We start from the raw sequence: 24,451 nt of genomic DNA, 5'->3' as shown, positions 1-24,451 counted from the left end.
GGTTCAACAGGTTCTCAAAAAGATCTCAGATTTTGCTCTGCTGAATCTAGAAGAGAGTTCATCCCCTAAAGGTCAATCTGATGAAATTCTGAGGCCATGCAGTTCTAAAGCTAGCCCCAAGGGCAGCCCTAGGGCAAGTGTTAAGACAAATTTTAAAACAAAATCAAAAGTTACCTCTTTAGCTAAATTTGGAACAAAACCACAGCTCAGACCTATTGGAGCTAAAGCCCAAAGCAAAACCAAGTTAGGTCTTAGAGAGAAGACCCTAAAAGGTAGCTGGTCCAAGACTTCCGTTGGGCTCCCACACCTACTGTCAATAGGGGAGGCCAAAACTCCCTCACTAAGAGCAAAACTCCCCACTGCAGAGCTAAAAATGTATGCCAGGGATATAGTACATAACATTCTGCAAACAATTGTGAATGAATTTGAAGAGGTGAGGCAAAATAGAGCAGTGGTAAATGTAAACACTTTACTTTCTGATCAAATTGAGAGAGCAAGTGGAATAGTGAATGCAGTTTTGCAAGGACTACATGCTATGAAGAATAATTTGGCCAATCCAATAAAAGGCTCACATTCAGATGATATCAAACTTCCACGGGGGTATTTTAGTACAACCTCTGCTGCAAATCCAGAAGCCCATTTCACTTTGGAGAATGTTTCTTCACAATTAGACAAACTCTTTCCCAAAGAAGATATTTTTAAACAAATGTTTGACAAATGGCAAACAGAATCAAGCAACATGGAAAACGAAAAAGATAAGCTACTGATGATAGCCAAGGCTGTTTTGAATCAAATTTCAACAAAAGCAGGAGAATTAGAACAATCTGTTTCACTTTTAACTTTGTCACTTCTTGAGCCTTGTGAAAGCAGGCACCATCATTTTAAAAGAGCTGCTTCTAGAGTTGAGGATTCTCAAGCACAAATTAATATATTTGGCCAGGAAATCATTAAAAAACTATTTGAAAAATTAGAGTTGTGCTTCTTGACTCAGATGTTCACAACAGATAGTAAAGAAACACTACAAAGCAAGAAAGAAACTGCTGCTAGAAGAAAATGTGGTTCCTTAGGAACAAACAATCTCAACAATGTACCAACTTATAACACAAAGTTGAAAGACAAAACACTGGGGATTGCTGGCCACCAAATTACTCAAGAGATCTTGGAAGGGGTTCTGAACACCTTAGAGTCATTTGTAGACCTACAGTTTAAACATGTCTCTACATATGCTTTTTCTGAACTTGTGAGAACACCTATTGAAAACTTCTTTGCTATGCAACAGAAACCACCAATGAAAACAATATTTCCCAAGTTACAAACACTGACTACATTTCCTGATGAATCTAAATCAAGTAGTATGATTTCCCAGGAAAACATAGACAATGCCCTTCAACAGCTTTACTTTTTCCATTCAGAATTGCTTACTTATGCTGTTAATACTGTCACTGACATGCTTAGTATAATTAAGAACAAACTAGACAAAGAAGAATGCCACAAGGAACCATCTTCAACTAGCATATTTGAAGAAAACATCGTAGCAAATCAGATCATCAGCACACTGATGGACCAGTGCACTTATTTCTATGAGTTGATGATCAAAAACCATCCAAAGGAAAATCTGCTCCAAGGAGCTAAAAATGCCTGCACTGTTAATTGCTCCCGATTTACAACTGGACCAGAAATGTCCACTTCAAAGTCAAAGGGAATTAGCTGCTGGGATGATCCTCCACAAATCTCCAGCTTGTTGTCTTATTCAGAGGAAGATACGAAAATAAAGGACAAGACTTCCTTAGATGTACCTGCATGTGTCAGCCACTCTATAGGAGATTCAACTAAAACCATAGAGCCAATGGAAGGGCTCGAATCAGAGTTTAAACCATCATCTTCTAGAAGTGAAGCCCACGTCTTCAGCTACTTTGATCAAGCTGTGAAAAGAGACTCCTCTCTCCCAGAAGACACTGTCTCACAAATTTCATCTCAGAAATCCAGTGACCCTGCACGGGCAGCACTAGAGCACCCCATGTCTTTCAGAGAAACGGAAGAGGGTGAAAATCAAAGAGTGCTTCACTATGAGCCCCTCAAACCACTTGTTAACCCAGATGAAATACAGACTACCATTTCTCCACTCAAAATATGTTTAGCTGCAGAAGATATTGTCAATACCATGCTGACAAGTTTTGGCCTTTCAAATCAAACATTACACACTACTGAAAATACGGAAACCATGAAGCCGTTTTTTATATCAAAGGAAAGCCTTCACTGCCTAACATCTGAACAACTAAAGAATGAGAAAAGCCTGCTTAAAATATGGGAAGAAAGAAACAGCTATGGAACTGAAGAAGAAAACAAAGGCCTTGTGGCAAGTGGAGAAGATTCCGTTTTACTGGAAAAGTGGAAAAATAAGTACCTGAAGTTAGAGAAAACTCTTGAAGAGCCTGGAGTCATTGCTTTTGCTGACTGGGAACTGGGACCACATGAAGTCCACCTAGTAGCAAGATATGTTACTACATCAGTGGTCACACATTTCAACAACTTTGAAACCAGAGGTGAGTGAGGGATGACTTATAAAGAGATAGCATGATTTTAGGGGCAAAAAAGTCAATGACAGCATTAAGAGTGTTGTTTTTAGCCCTCACATGCAAGAAGCTACATTCACCACTTCTCTGAAAATAGCCTTAGATTTGGGATGGCTGTTTATCTACCTGTATAGCTGTGTGTTTTTCAACTGGGCAATATGCTAAAAGAAAAAATGTTACCCATTTGCATAATTTTTATATGGAGGAGTGTTTTTCAGTTTTCCCTATCTACAGATGAGATTAAATAGGCATAATTTAAAGTGGGATATTTTGGGGGTTTTCCCATTTATTTTTATTCGTTGGAGGCTAATTACTTTACAATATTGTAGTGGTTTTTGCCATACATTGATATGAATCAGCCATGGATTTACATGTGTTCCCCATCCCAATCCCCCCTCCCGCCTCCCTCTCCATCCCATCCCTCTGGGTCTTCCCAGCGCACCAGCTCTGAACACTTGTCTCATGCATCCAGCCTGGGCTGGTGATCTGTTTCACCCTCGATAGTATACTTGTTTCAGTGCTATTCTCTCAGAACATCCCAACCTCGCCTTCTCCCACAGAGTCTAAAAGTCTGTTCTGTACATCTGTGTCTCTTTTTCTGTTTTGCATATAGGGTTATCGTTACCATCTTTCTAAATTCCATATATATGGGTTAGTATACTGTATCAGTCTTTATCTTTCTGGCTTACTTCACTCTGTAAAATGGGCTCCAGTCTCATCCATCTCATTAGAACTGATTCAAATGAATTCTTTTTAGTGGCTGAGTAATATTCCATGGTGTATATGTACCACAGCTTCCTTATCCATTCGTCTGCTGATGGGCATCTAGGTTGCTTCCATGTCCTGGCTATTATAATCAGTGCTGCGATGAACATTGGGGTACACGTGTCTCTTTCAGTTCTGGTTTTCTCGGTGTGTATGCCCAGGAGTGGGATTGCTGGGTCATATGGCAGTTCTATTTCCAGTTTTTTGAGGAATCTCTACACTGTTCTCCATAGTGGCTGTACTAGTTTGCATTCCCACCAACAGTGTAAGAGGGTTCCCTTTTCTCCACACCCTTTCCAGCGAGATTTGAATTTTAAATGGGCTTCCCAGCAGAAGTAAAGATTTCACAGGTGGGAAATAGACATTTGAAGAAAACTCAGTTCCTTTCTTGACTAGGTTTTTCTATTTCTTGAGTAAGGTATACCCAAAGTGAAATTCATATATAAAATATTGCCAGTATTTTGAATGAGCAACATTGTTCCTTAATGCATGTTAAAACAATACCACTGTTTTCTGTTTCAAGGTCCTGTTGATGAAAAAGTATCTATTAGTTCCACACTACTAAGCAAAAAATATGAATCAAAACAGCCTCTAAGAAGCATCAACACTGATTCCTCACTTAATCAATTTTGTGAACATCTCACTGAACTGGTTATTTCCTATATAATTTCAAGCATTTCTGATTGCACCAAAGATGGTGAAACAAAACAGAAATCACTAGGAAATGACGACACAACTTGTAGCGAGGTTATTTTAGTTCATTCCCAAGTGTTTGAGCATCGGTCAATTTCTATCAGAGGACTTGCTTTAAGCATTTCTGAGGTCATTATTCAAATCCTTTTAAATAGTGACATATTAAAGGAAGATGTTACAAAAGTGGTTTCTGTGAAAGCAAAATATATTTATTGCCCAAAAGCAGCTGTGGCTGATTTCAGCGATCTCTTTCAGGATCTCTTAATAGGAGTGATCCATGTTCTGTCCAAAGAAATAGGAATAAATCATCACCTTGACAGCAAAGGAAAAAACAAATCACTCTCCACACCTAAAAGCCATCGTTTGCTTGTTTGCAACAAAGCAAAAACTATGAAAAGACAGATATGTGCCAAAGGTTGGAAATCAGCTCCTACTCACCATCTTAAGCAACTAATACAGAAAAGTAAACTAAATTCTCTAGCTTGTAAGTTAAACACTCTGGTTGGCAGCCTAAGATCTCCTGAATCCAAAGAAGTAGTCAACAAAATTTTCAATATTGTTTTCAATTTGTTTTTGCCAGATGAATGCCCAAATTGGGATACAGATTCTGGTAAAACAGCAAGAAAAATGTTCTTATCTTCAAATAACTCGCAAAGTCATAGAATTCCTAGAAATAACCTAGGGCTCTCCCCTAAATCAGCTTTTCTCCTGAATGTTGTGTGTGAGAAACTTATTAGAATGCTCTTGGAAGAGTGCACAGCCAGCAACTTCCTTATGAATAGTCCTTTTTCTGACGGAATATCAACAGAACGTCAACTATTCAACACACTTCAAAGTATAGATGATTATTCTGGCTTAACAATGGACTATGGCTTGCCATTTGAGGAATATGACATGCCAGACCTTTTCGAAAATCTGGCAGAAATAGATCAAGAGTCTATGCTTAATATTATTTCCCACAGCTTGGTAAAGTCCTTAATGGAAAAATTGTCATGCGGTATACAGCAACCTCCCAGAAGTCCACCAGTTACAGACAAACATTTAACATACAGAACAAGTGAGAGACCTCCCAGTTTCCCCAAAGGAGAAAGGCCAGAATTAAAAGAATCAAAACAGGGTAAAAACTCTGTGCGATTCATGAGTTATGATAGCAAACCTCTGACAGGACCATCAAATAATCTTAGGGTGATTCATTCCAAGATGCAAACCCCATTCAGTAAGCAATTTTCAGGAAAATTCCCTTTTCTACCTCCTCTTCGAAGACCAGATAAAAAGGCAACAGCCTTTCTTAACATACAGTATCCAGGAGGCATGAACACGGGCGTGTACTCTGCCACATTTCTGGAAGAAATAATTGTGGACATTTTTCTTAATCTCACCACCTCAGTGCAGGGCAAAAATGTGAATGTCACTGAAGCCCAGCTTAATGAGATGAATATAATAGATATCAACTGTGTGGTGAATGAGTTTAATACCGCTCAAGTCACTGTTTTACGGGACGTTGAAGAAAAGATGTGTTTTCCATCAGTCTATAAAGAAACTGTTAGTAAGATTGTTGACTCTGTTTATAATGATGTATTATGGGATTATACATTGCAAGTTACCTGTAGTGATCATTTGGCATATGCTGCCATGTCAATAGCAGAACAGATAACTAGTGGCATATTGAAAAACAGTATAGACTACCAGCTCCCATTGTGCTTTATAAGAAAGCTCATGCCTAATTCATATTACCCTCTCAAAGCTGAAAATATACTACTGAAACTTCAAAACAACCTAAGTGAACTTAATTACCAAAGTCAACATTCAACAGGCTATATCACCATGCTCTCATACTCATTTTTAGCAGATGTCATCAGAAGACTATTATCTCAGCTCATTCCATCACCCAGTGAGGCTTCATGCTTAGGAAGTAAATACTTAAAGACTTCAGATTTTAATGAGCTATCCACCTATATAATAAATAAAGTTTTGTTAACCATTTCAAAGCATAAGATTTGGCTCACTAAATATGATTATCAATGTGTATATACAGAACAAAACCTTCAAAATATGGTGGAGTCTATTTATAATAATATTTTGCAGATGTCTGACTCACTTGGGTCAATACAGAAAAGTATAGAAAGTCAAAGCCCAATTATGGTTGACCGAATGGCCAGTCTTATTATTCAAGAGATTATTGAAAATCATCTTCAACCCTTTTTGTCTGAAGAGGGCTTACCTCATTCAACGTCTCCATTGGATGAAATATCAAATATGGTTAAAGAGGTTCTCGTTGAAGTGACAGGGTCACACAGACCCCAGAAGCCATCATCACTAGGTATAAGCTTTTATCCTAATGCATTTGTAGAAGAAATTGTTGCCAGACTATTATCAAAGGTCTTCAATCCAAAATATAACATGGAGTATGATTTGGATAAAATGACCCAAAAAATAGTAAACTCAATAAACAACCATTTTAACAAGGCTAAAATCTGCATTCTTCATGATGACCAAGAGCAGCCATTGCCCACTGTAGATACAGACACCATGGATGAACTTGTCGATTCAGTTTATAAGAATGTTCTGAAACAGCATGGGCTGGCTGTTGGTAGTAAAGAACTCAAAGACAGTGATATTTTTGCAGAAAATATCACCAATTTAATTGTAGCAGCTATATCTGATTATCTTTTTCATCCGCTGTTTTCTGGAGATTTGTCAGCTTCTTCCTACACTATTTTGACAGCTGAGAACATAATTCAGAAAATCTTTAGAGGCATCACTAAACCTACCCAGCCAAGCCAGCATTTATCTCCATATAAGACTTTGCTGCCATACACATTTTTAGAAGAAATAATCAGAGTACTATTATCTAGAATCTTTCCTTCTGCACCTAACATGGTTCCATACAGCAAAACTCCAAAAGATAGATCAGAAATTAATCACAGTGAAATCTCTTCAAAGTTAATCAGTGATATTAGGATGAAAATTTCTCAACATGAGATTCGATTTTCAAAAGATGAAGATGAAACTGAATCTGTTCATTCAGAGGAGGATGTTCAGCGTCTCGTTGATTCCACACTCAGAAATATCGGGCAAAACTCTGGGTCTCAAGAAGCAGTTGAGCACGATATCACAAGCAGTGACAATGTTTTTATTGATAGAATAGCAAGTTTTATCATTAAAAATATTTGCCAACAACATCTTCATCCATTTTTGTATGGAAAGTTGCCATTTACTTCATCATATAGATACTTTGATAGTACAAGAAGAAGACATTCTTTTTTTGCCAGTGTTTACCCCTCAGCCTTTTTGGAAGATGTGATCTCTGGAGTTTTAAGAAAAATATTCCACAGAGCATTAGGTATTGTACAAACAAAATCACTAAGAGATTCAGAAAAAGAACTGTTGGAAACAGCCGAAAAATTCATATATTTGATAACAGAAGAATTCTCAAAAGTTCAAGTTAGTACCCTAGAAAATGCTGAGGAACAATTGTGTTTGCCACCAGTAGATAGAGACATAGTGATAAAAATTATCAATACAGCATATAGCAAAGTTTTACAAGAATATGAACTGGAATCTAATAAGGACTTTTTCAGTGATACCAAGACACTGGCTGAGAGGCTTACTAAAATTATCCTGGCTGAAGTTTTCGATTTCCAAATTCCTCCATATTTCATAGCAAAGCTGCCTTTCAAGTCATATTCAAAACTCAATGCTGATGTTTTGATAAAGAGAGTTCATTATGCAATCAATACATTAAGACTCCGAAGACAGACTTGTACAACATATACCACCATATTGTCACATACACATTTGGAAAAAATAGTAACTCAGGTTTTATCTCAGATAAATCTATTGAACTGCAGTGCAGAAGACCCATACTTTTTGCAGTCAGACTTCAACAACACAGTTGTGAGACTGATTGATGAAATCATGTCAATAATTTCTAAACATGCAATATGCATCATTAAAGGTGGAAGTGAAAAACAAAATGTAATTTCAGAAAACAGTATCCAGGCTATGGTTGATGCCATATATATGGACATTTCTCATTTAAAGCTTTACCAGTCTCTTTTGAAAGACAAAAAAGGCATAAGTAATATACCTGTAACAAAAACAGCAAGTTATATAATAAGGGAAATATTTAACCATCATCTTGAGTCATTTTTACCTGGAGATAAAACTCTTCCTTGTACAAGGGAGCAAATTTATCAGCAGAGAGCAATAGATCCTAAACAAAGAGAATTATCCTTCATTGTGAATTCAGCTGTCTTTTTGGAGGAAGTAATTTCTGAGCTTTTATGCAAAATTCTTTGTATATTCTCATATGTCTTGGCTACTGAAAATCCATGTAAAGCAAAAGCCAATGTTACAGATATTGTTACAAGATTAGTAAAATCAATTGTGCTGGAATTCACCACTTCACAAATTTTAGTTGCAGATCACTTGCATGAAAATCTCTATTTTTCAGAAGGATACAAAGAAATGGTTAAAAAAACTGTTAATATTATTTATGAAAAAATATTAGATGATTATCAATCTCTGGTTCATGTTTATAGAGCTATACAAAACGATGCTGTTAGTTTTGGGGAAAAAATATATCATCTTCTGTTAGAAGAAATTTATGATTATCAGGTGGAGTCATTAGTTTTAGGAAAATTAGCAACTTCGTATTCCTTCCTCCAAGAGGAGAATATCATCAGAAATGTACTCAACACCATCAACAATGATAGCCATGACTTGCCATCATGCATTACTGTATTGCCTCGTTCCCTTTTAGAAAATATGATTTACAAGCTTCTGGCACGTATGTTTCCTTCACCTGAGACTGAAATAGAGCCAAACGAGGAAGAGGTGCCACCAGATTATGAGTTTGTGAATGCAGCTTCAAAACTAACTGATGATATTATAACAGAAATTTCTGAACATGAGATTAGACTTGCCAAGGCAGAGGAACATGTGGAAAATTTGCAATTAGGGGCAATTGATGACTTGGCTGACTCTATATGTAACAATATTATTAAAAAAATTAAGTTTGAAGATGAAGTACAGAAAGATACATACAAAAGAGGAGGCTCATTCCTTGGGAGAATAGCTGGTTTCATTATGAAGGAAATTGTGGACCACCATCTGCAACCATTTCTATGTGATGAAAAATCATTTACCAGTGACTTACCCAGAAATGATGATGTCACTGAACTCTTGAATCCCATTAAAGAAAAAATACAGTCTTTCCCCCAGACTTCTGTATACTCTGCTACGTTTTTGGAAGATGTCGTCATTAACCTTGTTCGCAAATTTTATACTCTACCAAGAATTGCTGAAAATCCTAAGGACAAAGAGATATCGGAAAGAAGTATCATGGGCCTGGCTATTAAATTTGCAAATGTTCTGATAGGGGAATTTAGGAAAAGCGAAATTAAAGTTCTAACAAATGCTGAAAAAATGTTTTCATTTCCACCAGTAGATAAAGAAACAGTTGATAAAGTATGTAATTCTGTGTATGATGAGGTGACAGAAATATATGGATCTAAAAATATTCAGAAACATGATAGAAGTAACATTGTTATAGAGATGGTTGCTGCTTTAACCAAGAAGGCAATCTCTGCTTTCAAGATTCTGCCACTGTTTTCAGGAGGCTGGTCTTCCACCTTGTTTTCATTTCTAGATGTGGATAGCATCATGCAAAGAATTCAACACCTACCATATAAAACCTTTACAAAGATAAACAGAAGCTTGAAGGAGAACCCAGTTTCTTCACTAGAACGATCATCTACACTTACTCCCCTAACCTCAGAACTGAAAAACAAAATGGACACTTTGGAAATAGATGGCAGAGCAGTTAATGGAAAAGAGAACTTCAAAGAGAAGACATCAATGAAAATAGGCAGCATCCAGCAGCCAATATGTATTAATATAAGTAGTATTATGAAGAGCAAAGTAACTACCATAGCATTAGAGGCAGTTGGAGGTATGGCAAAGAAAAAGAAAGGGGATGAAAAGAAAAAGGAAACTTCAACTGCAAAAGATGAGAACATATCAAAACTTACTTCAACAACAACCAGTGTGAAAAGTAAAGTTACTCCGGGGCTGGATTTGGGTACAGCATTTACAAAGAATGAAATCAAGAAGAAAGACCGCATGGCTAGAAAAGATGAGAAAGGGCGAGGTGATGAGCTATACCAACATCTTTCACCAGCTATGGATGACACAAAAAACAAAGTTGTCCTGGAACCAGGTTTTGAAATATGTGGTAAAAAGAAGAGTGACAAGAAAAAAGGAAGTTCATTAGGAAAAGGGGATAGACCTCTTGAATTATCATCTCTGAAATCCAAGGTGAGAAATACAGAGATCCAAGAAAAGAGGAGGGATTCTCCAGCTTACCCAGCTACAAATGACAAACAGATCTTACATTCTAAACATGCCCAAAATGTCCCTGTAAGCATTTACAGAAATGTTTTAGAAACATCTTCTCTCCAAGGACCAGTGGATGATTTAAATTACCCAAGTCTTCTAGGTGAAAATGCAGCATATGTAACTCAAGCTTGTGGCAAGGATTTTGCCCAGCCTGCCTCACTGAATTCAGCTAAAGAAAATGTTCCTGCAAAAGAGGAAGAGAGTGAGATCCAAAGGCAACCTCATAAATGGGACAATCCTCAGAACCTACTAGAAAATAAACCCAGGATTTTCCCTGCTAACTTTTTAGAAGATGTTATCTCTGAAATAGTTAACAAACTGATTTTTCCTTCCTCACTGGATACACATGATGCATGTCAAAATGTAACCAATGATGTAAATCCAGCTGAGCTCTATGGCATGGCTATGAAACTGATTGATTCCCTGTTAAAGGAATTTTCGGATGCTCAAATTAAAGTATTAAACCCAGATCAAGGAAGTAAGTTCCTTCCATCTGAGGATAACATTTCATCAGTTCATAAAGCACCTCTCAGGCAAAACGAACTGTCTGTGGTTAAAAGACCTTCCAAGAAAAAGGTAATTATGGATACTATACCACCCATACATAACATGGCACCTACAACTAAAATACCTTCTTCATATCAGACACCTTTTATGGCTAAAATACCATCAATTGATAAAATGTTGGTCAATAAGATTGTTCACTCCTCTATATGCAATATCTTACAGGATTATAGATCTCAACACTCCATCTGCGAGGACATAAATTTTAATGTTGAAAAATTAGCAAAAAGGCTAGTTAATGCAGTAATAGAAGAAATTCTTCAATATCAGCTAAACTTGCTACTTTATGATGATGTTCCAGATTCAGAATGTTTGCCTCTAGAATCTAAGAAAGTTATGAAAAAGGTCCATAAAATGGCCCAGACAGCCTGCAAAGAATGTCAAACATCATCGCCATATACCATAATGCTGCCTTACGAATTTTTAGAAAGGATAATTTCTTCTCTTCTATCAAAAATTTTCTCAACAGTAGCCAATGCTAAAACAGAAATATCTGAAGATAATTTGTACACAGAGTTAGATTCCCTTCAAATGAAGTTAGCAAGTACAGTTAAAACAGAGATCTCCAAAGATGAAGATATGATTATACAGTATGTAAAATCTTTACATCTTAACGATGAAGAAATTATTCAATCAGTGGTTCAAACTATTTATAATAGTCTCTTGCCTCAATTTGGATCTCAAGAGAGCATACGAAAGTGTATTAGCAGTGGTTGCAAAATCCTTTCAGAAGCCATAGTTAATTTAGTTGTACAGGAAGTGACTGGAAATCAGTTACAAAACTATTTTTCTGGAGAATTAACACCACTTCAGTGTACAGAAATTGATAATACTATTGAAAATATCCTTAGAGGTGTTATCCAAACCAGTGAAGTTCCCCAGCCTCAACCATCCCGGGCTTACAAACTGCCTTTTAGCATAATAGAAGAAATTGCTGTGAAGTTTTTGTCAAAGCTTCTATCTATGTTTCCAAAAGCAGAAAGGGAACAAAACAATCCTCTGAACACTAAAATGCAAGAAATAAGCTCAAAAATCTTAAGTTCATTCCAACAATATATCTCTAAAAGTCATATTACAGTAGTACCACAGGTCATAGAGTCAGCCACTGTATCTTTAACAGATAGTGCAACTATTGAAAAAGTAGTTACTTCTGTTTATAGCACTGTTTTAAAGCACTGTGGCTCCCATATTTCAGTGTACAAAGATTTAATGGGTAAGAGCAATGTCCTTTCTGATATAATAGGATTTTTAATGGTGAAGGAAATTTCCAGTTCCGAATTTCATCCTCAAGAACAGGATGAAACATCAAGTTCAGAGTTAGTTCTAGAATCTGTCAAAATTATGGAAAAAGTGGCTAAGATTATTGATGATCTGAAGTCAAAGTCTCCCACCAAAAAAGAGGCTGTATTAGATGCCAGGTTTTTAGAAGAAACAATTGCCTTGTTCTTGGCTAAACTAGTCAAGTTGCCAAGTGCCTCAAGCAAAGATGCTGAAAACTTATCAAAGCCTGAGTTAAATAAAATTGCATCTCAATTGACAAAATCCGTGACAGCTGAAATTTCCAGAAAAAACATTATTGTAGTCGCCAATCCTGAAGAATTCTTTTTAAATCCAGAAAGCATAGAAATGATTTCTCAGATGGTTGATTCTGTTTATAATTGTGTACTACAACAGTCTGGAACACATGAAGAACTTTATCGTGATATGAAAGATACAAACCACATCTTTCCTAAAGAAGTAGCTTCTTTAATTATCAGGAAAGTTTCCAATTGTCCATTAGAAATGATTAGCTCAGGAGATCCATGTGCTAATCTCTTTGGTGATTTGGACATTGATCGAATTGTTGAAAAGGTGCATGAATATGCTATCAAAATAGTACCTGGACTAGAGCAAAAAGGGTTAGATCAAGGTTTAAGGCAAGAGGAGCTTTCAGTTAGGATAATTCCGCACCTCGGCAAACAACCAATTAATATTGATCCCGACATTGTTGCAGAGCACTTAGGGGTCATTTCTATTAAAACACAATCTCTTGACAAGCTACAGACAGAGTGTTTAGTTAGAACTGGACACAGCATTGAAACATTGAGAAGAGCATCAATAAGTGGGAAGAGTTACTCAACTGAGATACCTGTTGCGGGAAACAGAAAGAAAGAAAAACGCGTTTCTTTGGATCAGATGGGACGACTGAATATAAAGCCTTTAGAGGTAAGTGCAAAAGGCAGTGGTGAAAGGAAATGAGCAGTTAGTAAGACCTGTCTGTCCTTCTGTGATTTCCTTTTTCAGGGAGGTCTGTGGGAATGCACTTGTAAAGTCTGGTCAGTTTCTCTTGCCCAGCCCAGTAGAATTAGGGACCCTGATTCCTCCAGTACTCCTCTGCTTTCCTGGGCCTAACGCATCAGCAATGTGGCCCATATAAAGGTGGCAGGCTAGTTTCCAGGAGCCAGTCAAACTGAACTGCCATTTCTTGAACAATGGGAATGCAGAGAAACACCTTAATAGCAAAACAGAGCTGATTGGAATTGTAGTTTTCATTTGGCAACTCAGAGGAAATACAATTCTGACAGTTACCACAGTTCTTTTTAATGGATATACATTGTCATGGTACTACATGAGTCCAAAAGGGCCAGTTAGAATATCAGCTAAACTAGTCTCTATTGGATTGAAATCCTCAATCTTAAAGCTCCTCAGAAGTATTGTTTTCACTTAGTAACATTTATCAACAAACATTAGACCAAAAGCTCTTCAGAGTTTTCTTCTTATTTCACTTTTGTTCCCTTTGTTTCCCAGTTCTCTATACACATCCTCAGCACGAACTAAGTTTCTTTCCCATTCTAGCCTTGTTCTGGATCGAGTTGTCTTCGTGCTGCTGTTTTTATGAACTAGTTTCTCTGCAGTCCCATATTTGGGCTCCAAATGTACTTCAGTAATGGGGATCTGAATTGCCAAAATGCTGTCCTTAGTGCAATGCAACTATTTGAAAAAGTAGTTCGTTCTGTTTACTGATCTTAGGGGCAGTGTTGCCAGGAGATAGAGTTCCACTGATAAACCCCATTTTCTCACTGAATACCAAAGTCCCTAGGTGTAAATGAGCCTCTTGCACTGTGCACTCACACACCTGTGGCTCACAAACAGAGCAGAGTTCTATGGAACTAGCCTGCCTGGAGCCTAAGCCCAGGAGCATGTTTTCCTTAACATCATTTTCCAACTCACTGAACTAAGTCTCAGAGCTAGTGAGTACATTGATGGGTACTTTTTTTGTTTCAAATACTGAGACTGTCATACACTGATGAAAATCCCCTTGGTCCTTAGTTTCTTGGACTAGATAAAGGTCCTTTCTAGCTCCCAAATGTCCTTTTCTCTCTGGGCTTTCAAAATTATATTAACATTTACTTAGTAGTCTTCATTTATATGTAAGTATAAATGGGCACAAAATCTGTCTAAACTATAGAACATGATTCTTATGTCATTACTTCTTAACCATCTGCAGACATACCCATCAGTTCTTCTTGGTTACCTGCTTTCTTCTCTTACATCCTTTATCAGTAGTTTAACTATCTCTTTATAGCCCAGAGGAACTTGAAAGAGAATAGCTAATCCAAAACAACTACCCCTGCTAACCTTAAGGGAAGTGAAAGTTGCCTTAAGGAAAGTAGACATAGATAGTGCAGCATGCTTCAGTTGTTTTTGATTCTTTCCAGCTATCTGAATAGCAGTGTCATGATGAGGATGAGGGTTACAGAAAGAACAGATTGGTTTAGAAAACCCATACAACTCTGTCAGAAATCCGCAAGCCAGGCCTCATTTGCTATTTTGAGGTACCAAAACTTCCTAATACACCAGACACATGCCTATTAAAGCTCATACCATGCCACATTCCAAAGCCATATACAATGATCTTTTTAATTTTTTTTTGACCCCTTTCCCTCCACCAGCACAGATAACCAAAATTGATTATTTCCATTTCTTACAGAAGTTATTTAATTTTGTTTTGCACAAAGGATATTCCTTTAAGGCAGCATTTATCTGAAAATCTGGTTTGCAGTGTTACAGAAAGATCTAAGATTGATAACTCAAATTAACTTAAAAGTTCTGTGGCATCAAAAGGCTACAGAAATGGGAAAAGTTATTTGTTTAAATGTAATGGTCTCTTCCTTAATCTGTCTTTAACATTGCAAAATGGAAAGTAACATTTGACTAGGGAAGTGAGGAGAATGAAAATTTACTCTTTGAAGCTTCCTTTGGAAAATATGTTCCAAGGATTAGGGTGTTGGGAGGGGTGAGGAGTGAACATTCAAAGTCCTTCACAATTTTGCCATTATTCATCAGTTTTAAAAATCCAGGTCAGCCAACACTTTGTCTTTTTCATGAAAATTTCTTATTTAGATTGGTGTGTTAGTTCCCTAGTAAGAAGTTCAGAAAAACATGTTATTGTGTCTAAATCTCTTATAAGACTTTCAAAGCAAATGGTGAAAACAGTGTACTTAAAGTATGCATTTTGCATTTCTTGATGAGTAAAATGTAAAATTTGAAGCAAAAGGAGGAACCTTAGTTAGGGTCTCTTCTTTGAACTGGATTGTTAATCTTGAATGCAAAAAAAGGATTATAGAAAAGAGCAAGTATTGCTTGTGGTTTTCATTTATTTTTTCTTTTAAACATATGACTAATATATAAGTAAAAGGCACTTAAATAATTTTACTACATTGAAATAGAAACCATGTGAAAGTTGCCTTACTATTTAATACAACAGAACCACAGCAAAAATGACTGAACTGATTGTTTTTTAACATTCATTGTCTCTTTAATTCCAGACTTCTAGTAGGAATTCATTTCAGAGTTTAATAAAGCCCGACATCACCAAAGTGGAGCTTTTAAAAGATGTCCAAAGCAAAAAAGATCTTATCATTCGGTTAATAACTCATGATATTAGTCAAGAAAATTTAGAAAGGAAAGAAGAAAGCTTAGCTTCTGATGAAGATGAAGTTGTTTTACGAGAGGTTGTTAAAGAAGAAGAAGAATTTCCAGAAAACTCACTCGAAGATCAAGTAAAAGAAGACATGAAGCTCACTACCAGCACAGTGGCTCACCCTAAGCCACCAATTAGCAAGTGCAGTCTGAAAAAACTTTTGTCAGTAGGAAAATGTCAGCCCAAATCCAGTGTAACTATAATTACTGAAGGGTCACGGGCAAAACAGATGGAATCTGAACAGACACTAATGAGAACTGTTTCTAACATTGATGTAACTACCTCAGAATGCTTGACTGACACAAACTCGCCTTGGGAGAAAAAGACACAACTGAGCGTAAGTGAGAAATGTAACTATCAGTGACCAGGTTTCTATAGAAAGGGTAGAGAGTTTAACAAACTTAGTCCAAGTAATACACATTGGGTAGGAAGGTAAGGGCATCAACTGGATCCCAAGTAGTCTCTCCCAACTCTGATGATATTTACAACAAAAGGGAAATGATTAACAGATGAAGCCAGGAGCCTCAATTGAAGAAAAACATCATGGAAAGAGTCCTAGGCTGTTTAGAAGGACAAGAAAAACAGAAAATGGAGACTGGTTAGGAGAAATACAAGCTAATTATTTTAAATGATAGGTTGTGGGGGTTTTTTGTACACTGACCTGTAAATATTCATTGGAAGTTTTGTGTGTTCCAACTCCATTCCAGTGGGCAGGACCAGAAGAGGGACTTGAAGGGGAGTAAAAACATTCATGCAAATTCAGCCTATCTGGGTTTGAATTCTGGCTTTGTCACTTAGTAGCTATGTGACTTTGGGGAAAGTTTTTAACCAACTATCTTAAAAATTACTTATCCAGCTTATTAGTTGAATATGTTGAATATTCCCCCTGTAAACAGCCCTTAAACTCCAGCTCTTATCCCTGGTTCTGTACCCTTCTAGTGATGATCTGGGCCTCACTGACCTCTTGGGTTAGCCCTACCCCAAAAATTGTACCTTACTCATATGTATGGGGATTACACATGATTTAGAATTTCCTAGTAAGACAATCCCATGGATTATCCATTTGCAGAAAACCTGGGTCCAATCCCTGGGTTGGGAAGATTCTCTGGAGAAGGGAAGGGCTACCCACTCCAGTATTCTGGCCTGGAGAATTCCATGGACTACAGTCTATGGAGTCGCAAAGAGTCATACATGACTGAGTGACTTTCACTTTCACTTCTTTCCAATTAACTCAGAAGCAGCAATGAACCAGAAAAAACAAAACACAGGGATATAACTCTGGCCAGTTCAGGAGTTCATCAGGTCAATAGCCTTACACAAACTCTATGTATTGGGATCTGTTTACTTACTAGAAAGTCATGTGAAATTTCATGGCCAAAGTGTGCCTGGTCAGAAAAGCTGACTACATAGATAACTAAGGAAATGTGGTATATTTTATTTATTATAAACTCTCTTTTGTGTCTTGTATTTTTCTAGGAAACAGAAATGAGATCTAGCACTGAACCAACACATCACTTCATCCATAGAATGATGAGTGCATCTTCATATAATGAAGAAGATCTGCCTTCATTTTCTAGGTACAGTCAGTTAAAGTAATACTAGTTGGCTAAGGAAATAGAAATCTGAAATGAAGATTATGTTGATGGGAAGAATGAGCCCCTCAAGTAAACCTGTGAGGAAGCCAGTTTAGCTTCACTCCTCACTCCTTTCCCTAACTCCCCTCTGTGTTTACTTCCTGGGCTCTCCCTTCACATCTTCTCTCCTATTCCTATTTATCTGGTCTCTACTTTCTTCTCCTGGGACCTACTTTCTAGCAGTGATCTGTAGTATAGTTACTTTGAGTCTTTAATGTGTTAGGTTCTTGGATCTGGGAGACAGGATGTGCGTCATCAGTCCCCACACTTAGTTCATGTATGCACCTAAATGCTCAGCAGGGTGGCACTGTCAGAAGAACCCCAAGGACATAGGGGGCAATGTAAATTAGAGCACTCAGGGAAGAATTCTCAAAAGCAGTAGAGTTGGAGTTGGGCTTTAAATGATGGATAAGATTTAGATAAGACCATCCAGGTTGGAAGAGACTAACATAAGAGAAAGGTTGGACCATGTGGTATCTGTAGGGACGGGGGGGGACAAAGTACACTGAAGTCTTAATAGTTTTTCTAGAATAGTCAAACCATGTCTGAAATTGCCCTTGTGTTTATAAGAATATTCACAAACTGGGAACAGTAGCAGTCTGTTTTTGTTTTTTAATTTTTTAAAAACTTTTTATTTTATATTGGGGTATCACCAATGAACAATGTTGTAATAGTTGCAGGTAGACAGCAAAGGGATTCAGCCATACATATCCATGTATCCATTCTCCCCCAAACTCCCTTCCCATCCAGGCTGCCACATAACATTGAGCAGAGTTCCCTGTGCTAGACAGTACATCCTTGTTGGTTATCTGTTTTAAATACAGCAGTGTGTACATGTCCATCCCAGCCACCCTAACCATCCCTTCACCCCACCCTCCCCCCGCTGGTAACCATAAGTTCGGAACAGTAGCACTTTGTATCATGGGAGAAATAGGACATAAGGAAGAAAATCAACCCTGTTCCAACTATATTCTTTTCTACCTGGCTTCTTTTTGATCTGATGCCATTTTAGGACACCCACTCCTGGCCCACCACTGGCTTTATCTCCACTCACACTTGTCTTAACATACATAATTAGTATTGCTGGCAAATCTCAACTATTGGTATCACTGCATAAGACAAGTGGGAACATATAAAACCAAAGTCAATGTAGCTGTCATTTTTGAGAACTCACAGACACAACATTCCAGGTTTGCATCTATATAAAGACTTGGACAGATGGTTCTTTAACAGTCATTATTATTCATTAATCATTATTCATTCCTTCATATAAAATACAAAGAAAATGAAATGTCTTGTATCTTTTCTTTAGTTTTGATGACGAACGTCTGTCAGATCCAAGTGCCAAGGTTACAGAAGGTTGGATTGATTTTTTTTCTTACTTTAAATTAGATTGTATTTTAAAAGAGAGTTGGTTCATTGCATTGATGAATACTGAGTTTTCCAGTAGGCTGATCTAAATTGGGGGAATACTGAGTCAGTTAACCAGTTAGTCTGATGAACTAGTTTGTTTTTTCTGAAACACTAGTAAGATTCCATTAATAATTGTGGTGAAAAGTATGTGGTGTGACTATAAGTTTACAGTTACCATGATCCTGTGGGAAATATCCAGGAAATAAAGGTTTATCACATCTACATGTAGACTACAGCCCATGCTACTAGGATTTAATCATCTCTTTGAGAATGTATGCTTGCTTTGTATAACTAGGTTAGCCCTAGTAAAATATATTTAAAAGCTTTTAAAGCTAAAAATTAAACCTACATTTATTTGCTTGCATTAAATCCTGGCTAGGGTGGACCCCACTTTAATTCTGTCTCTGTTAAAACTGACTCATTAAGATATTTATGAGTTGAGTTTCAGCCTCTATTCTTTTAAAGCTCAAAGGATCGATGTGGTTCTAACAATGGGACAGCACTGAGGTAGGGGTATCATGTTTACTGTAAAGATTGCCTGAAAACTCCAACTACAGAGCTGGAGTTGGCCTTGGTTGTTTCAAGCCTGCACCCACTCAAGAAGTTACTCAAGAAATATATCCTCTCCATTTGAGAGTGGGAATAACATTCATTAAAAGATGAACCACAGAATGGAGGTAAGTTTGCCAGAATTCCATAAACAGGTCGTTGTCAGAGGATGATGCATCACTGGTGTGTTTCCTATATTATGGAATCATAAGCTGTCAGAGCCAGAAAGTAGCTAGTATAACCTTATTTTACAGCTGAAGAGACTGAGGTTCAGGGTAGGGAAGTGACTTGTCCAACATCATACTGTCAGCCAGAATATAGATCCCAAGTCTCCTAAATCTGAATTCAGCATCAGTTTTCTTCAACTACACTGCAGTGAGTCACACTTAGTTCCTATGTCCTATGGTAATATTTAATATTGCACCTGTACAGTTCATGCATTCATTCACATTCAACAGAGTCACTGAGCACTTTCTTCGGGCTGGACACTGTTCTAAGTTGTGGAGATACAGCTGCGAATTAGAGACCAAGTCTTTACCTCCTTCTAATTGGGAAGGGGATATAAACACAATAGGGCTTCCTCTGGGGTGGTGAAGAGTTGGACAGGACTGAGCGACTGAGCACAGCACATAAACACAATAATTCTAGATAAGAATAAGTACTTCCCGTTTCACCTAGGATAAAAGCCAGGGTCTTTACAATGGCTTACAAGGCCACGCATGGTCTGGATTCCACTCTCCCCTCCTGGTGACCTGTCTGACCACCTCTCTTTGTGATCCCTCTTAATCACTCCACTCCGGCCATATGAACATTCATCTTCTTCAGATCTTTGCTGAAATATCATATTTGAAGTCAAAAATTCCCTGAACACTTTCCTTTAAAATTGAAACCCCAATGCCACCCCAGCACTCCCTGCTTTAATTTTATCCCTAGCATTTGTACCATCTGAAAGCTTTTTTAAAAATTTGTTTATTGACTCTCTCCCTTCCCTAGAATGTTAGTTCCATGAGGGCAGGGATTTTTCTCTGTTCACTGTATCCCCACGTGTCTACAAAGAAGCACAGAGATACTCAGTACATATTTGTGAAATTCATGAATGAATATGGAAAAAAATAAAGAGCCCAAGTGATATAGAATGACTGGCTAGACTAGTTTGGTCCAAGAAGTCTAGAAACATCAGATCTTAATAATGGGAAGGAAGTGACCACAAGAAGATCTGGGAGCATAGGGTCCCACACACAGAGTTCAGCAGGTGCAAGGGACCCTAGATGGGATGAGCTTGGCATGTTAGAGGCATCTTCCCTAAGACCTGTGCCCAGAATTTGAGGATCTCACCTCTTTCGGTTTCTTCTGCTTGCCTAGATTCTGCGATTCTCTGATGAAATTATTGAGGTTATTTTTTGTGCCAAAATGCATACATGTCTCAGAAATAACTGTTTTCCAATATTGTGTTTTGATCACAGAGAGTCTTGAATGTCCACCTCTGGAGAATTTGAGCAGTCTTAAGGTAAATATTTTTCACTGGCTCCCCTCATTGTGAGCCAGTGGAACCCTGACAGAAATGAGGGAGTGCCATAAAGTAAGGGTGTGGTGTGCCTTGAGGGGCCTCAGGAAGCACTCCCAGTTGGGGCCAACCCCTGGTTGAAGTCATTGTCCCTGAGTAAGTGCATAGAGTAAGCCCCTTAGCACCTGAGGGCAATGGCACGCAAGGAGTGAGTCCATGAAACTGGAGGGCCTGGTGGGGGCAGCAAGGGAACAGATGCTTCAAAGAGGAAGGGGCACTGGCTGAGGGAAATGAATGCTGGTTCCAACTGCTTTGCAGGGTACCCTTGCTAGGCAGCTCTCCAAAAATCTGGCCCACTCCTTAGTGTGATCCCAGGAAATTCCCTCCACCTAAAGCCTTCTTAGGAAGTCTCTGAGGAGACTGAAGCTACAGATCCTCCTCTCTGTTTTGTATCACTTTTGCTTTACTCTTGGTTCACTTTAACCATCCCCCAGCATGCGTGTACACACACATAAACACAAACCATCCCCCTTATCCTGCATTATTTTCTTCACAGCACTTAGGTCACCATTTAGTCACTTATTCAACATTTATGAAGTGCCTACTGTTTGCCAGGGGCTAGAGATTCAGCAGTAAATAAAATTGTCAAATATTCCTGCCCTCATCCTCTGGCAGAGGATTCACTTGAGTATAAGCTTCATGACAGCAAGGGCTTGTCTCTTTCACTCATAACTGTATGCCCAGCACGTAACACAGGACTGAGATAAAGTAGATGCTCAATAAATGTTTGTCAGAAGAACAGCCTTAGCACCATCAGAGTCAAATTTCAACTAAGTCAGGAGTGCCTCAACTCCTACGCCCATGAAGCAGATGGACAGCCCTGTGTGGGAACTATTACCCGGAGCAGAGGTTCTCAACCCTGGCTGCACCCTGGAATCAACTTTAACAACTGACACCCAGCGTCCCATCCCCAGAGATTCAGATTCAGTTGATCTGGGTTGCAGCCTGGACCCTGGGTGATTTTGATGAACAGGCAGTGTTGAGAACCACTGAGTTAACGGACTTGTGTCTGGCCATTTAGTAGCATCTGCCCCCTCCCCTCCTTCCTTTAGATAAGGAATTCTCAACCTGGCTTCATGCTAGAGTCACCCAGGCAACTTAGAAAAGAGAACACTGCTTGCCTCAGCCTCAGGGATTCCTGTTCATTTGGGGCGGAGTCCAAGCATGCCTATTTGTAATATTCCTCCAGATGGTTGTGTTGTGCAGCCAACGTTGAGAACCAGTTCCTTAGATTGTTCTGTCCCAGTTTATCCGTTTATGTATCCTATCCTCAGTATCGTAATCCATAAACTGCCTCAAATCCAAAACTTTCACCGTAATACTCTGCTCTCCACACCAACGATGGGTGTTGGTGTGGAGAGTTTCTCTCATCTTGCCTTCATTGATTTGCCCCATCCTGTTTAACCACCCTCATCATGGCACACCTACCCTGCAGCCCAGCCGCCTCCCCCAGGCTATTGCAGGCCCTTCTGGGACCCTGCTGCTTCTGCATTCCAGGGGGTGAGGAAGATCCACAGAGCAAAGCCAGCACCTGGGCCACCATCTCTGCCCTGCCCCCTCCAGGCTGCTGCAACCTCACACTACCACTTTCTTGCTCCAGAGGTTCAAAGAAGATTGGGGTAGTAAAATGGACCTCCCCTTTCCTCCTCCTTCCCTTAAGACCTCCACTATCATTATCTTTGCTCAGAGAAGGATGGAAAATGTTTTATTTGTTCCAAGCTCCAGGAGGCCAAGGGCAGCATGGCTGACATTGTTTTGTGACCTGGGACACGTGAGCCCTTGAAACTATCCGCCAGGGGCAGCCCTTGTCTGAGTCTGGCGCCAATCCTGGGTGTCCTAATTAGCAAGAATTATGAGAAGTCGTGCCTAGGGATAACCAAAGTCCCAGAAGATAATTCTTTGAGACCGAGGGGCCCTGAGATTACTATGTACGATGCCACAATGATTGTGCTCCCTTCAGGGTTTCTAGTGTTCGCTGTCCGTCAAAGGGCAGAGGCTTAAGCTAGTGTTACACCTTTGTCTTGGCAGTTTATCACCCACTATCAACGCAGAAGTAACCTGACCAGCCAATATCCCTCAAACGATGACACTTCAGGTACAACAAATTTATCATTTTAGAATGAAGCTCTCAATTATGTCATTTTGAACATAGGAGTTTTGATCATTCACCCCCCTTGCCCATCACATTGAATGGCTCTTGCCTTGAAGCACACCCACCCACCACCAATATGAGGATGAAATAATATGACTTAGTATGTATGTGTGTGTGTGTATGTGAGTTTTTCAGTCATGTCTGACTCTTTGTTACCCCATGGATTATAGCCTTCCAGGCTCCTTTGTCCATGGGATTCTCCAGGCAAGAATACTGGAGTGGGTTGCCATTTCCTTCTCCCTTAGTATGTATGTAGATTGCAATTTGCAGGTTATTATGCAGTTCTCTGACTCAAACCTCACAGCAAAGGGGTAACAGGTACTGGGAGTAACATTTATTAGGGACCGGCCATGTACCAGGCATTCTGCTAAGTGCTTTTCTCACATCCACCCTGTGAAGCATCATTTCCATTATATTGACGAGGTAACAGTCACTAAAGCTTATCATACCATGTTTCCTTGCAAGTCTTGAAGGTGTCTCTCAGAGAGGAGAAAATGGAGGCAAATGACCTGCCTGAGGTGGCACAGCCAGCAGGTGGCTGAGCCAGGGCTCAAACATCACAGGTCTTGAGGCTCTATCCCATATTCTTTTTCCTGCCAAACAGGGGCCACATCTCAGAATCACATCTCAGAACTAAGCAGTGACCAGGAACTGCCTGCAGAGTTCAGTGATAAGTAGAAAAGATCCCATCTAGGTTTCCAAGTAGCATGTCCAGTCAAAGAGTAAAATCACATTCTTCTGTGACTTCAGTTTGATGGGGACACCTCCTCCCAACCCCTACATTCTACACATTAGAGGAATTCACTGAGAAGCAGTTCAGATAACCTATTTTTGCTCTGATAAGGGCTTTTGGAGGAAGAAATGCAGAAATGGCTCACCCTGTACTAAGGTGCTCAAAGTAGTAAAGCTCCCCACAGAGGACAGTTTATTTGAAATTACCATACCTGCTTAGGAAAACCCACCAAAAAAGAGGGGACCAACACAGGCTCATTACAGCTTATTTTTCACGAATAGGATTTTGGGGGAATCAAAATCAGTTCATGGTAAGATGTGTCATTCCATGGCTCTTGGCATGTGTCATGGCCCATCCACTTTGGCCACCAACACCCAGGTACATTTCTCTCTTCAAGAGTGACCAGTACCAACCAAGTGAAGTCCATGGTGCTGCCCACAAAACAG

The 24,451-nt window shown here is 38.8% G+C and overlaps 1 protein-coding gene across 1 annotated transcript in view; it reads left to right on the top strand.

Moving 5' to 3' along the window:
* The window catches only part of LOC133052602 (fibrous sheath-interacting protein 2-like), a 77,668-nt gene that overhangs the window by 50,446 nt on the left and 2,771 nt on the right, over positions 1-24,451 (top strand). The window contains exons 14-19 of the mRNA XM_061137533.1: positions 13,035-13,202; positions 15,806-16,297; positions 17,437-17,537; positions 18,907-18,953; positions 21,020-21,063; positions 23,149-23,215. Of these exons, the coding sequence (XP_060993516.1) occupies positions 13,035-13,202; positions 15,806-16,297; positions 17,437-17,537; positions 18,907-18,953; positions 21,020-21,063; positions 23,149-23,215 (919 nt within the window). The remainder of the gene's footprint in view (positions 1-13,034; positions 13,203-15,805; positions 16,298-17,436; positions 17,538-18,906; positions 18,954-21,019; positions 21,064-23,148; positions 23,216-24,451) is intronic.

This window comes from Dama dama, chromosome X (genome assembly GCF_033118175.1).
Source record: "Dama dama isolate Ldn47 chromosome X, ASM3311817v1, whole genome shotgun sequence".
Lineage (NCBI taxonomy): Eukaryota > Metazoa > Chordata > Mammalia > Artiodactyla > Cervidae > Dama > Dama dama.
The sequence above is the reverse complement of the archived record's forward strand: the minus strand, read 5'-3'. Positions and strand labels throughout refer to the sequence as shown.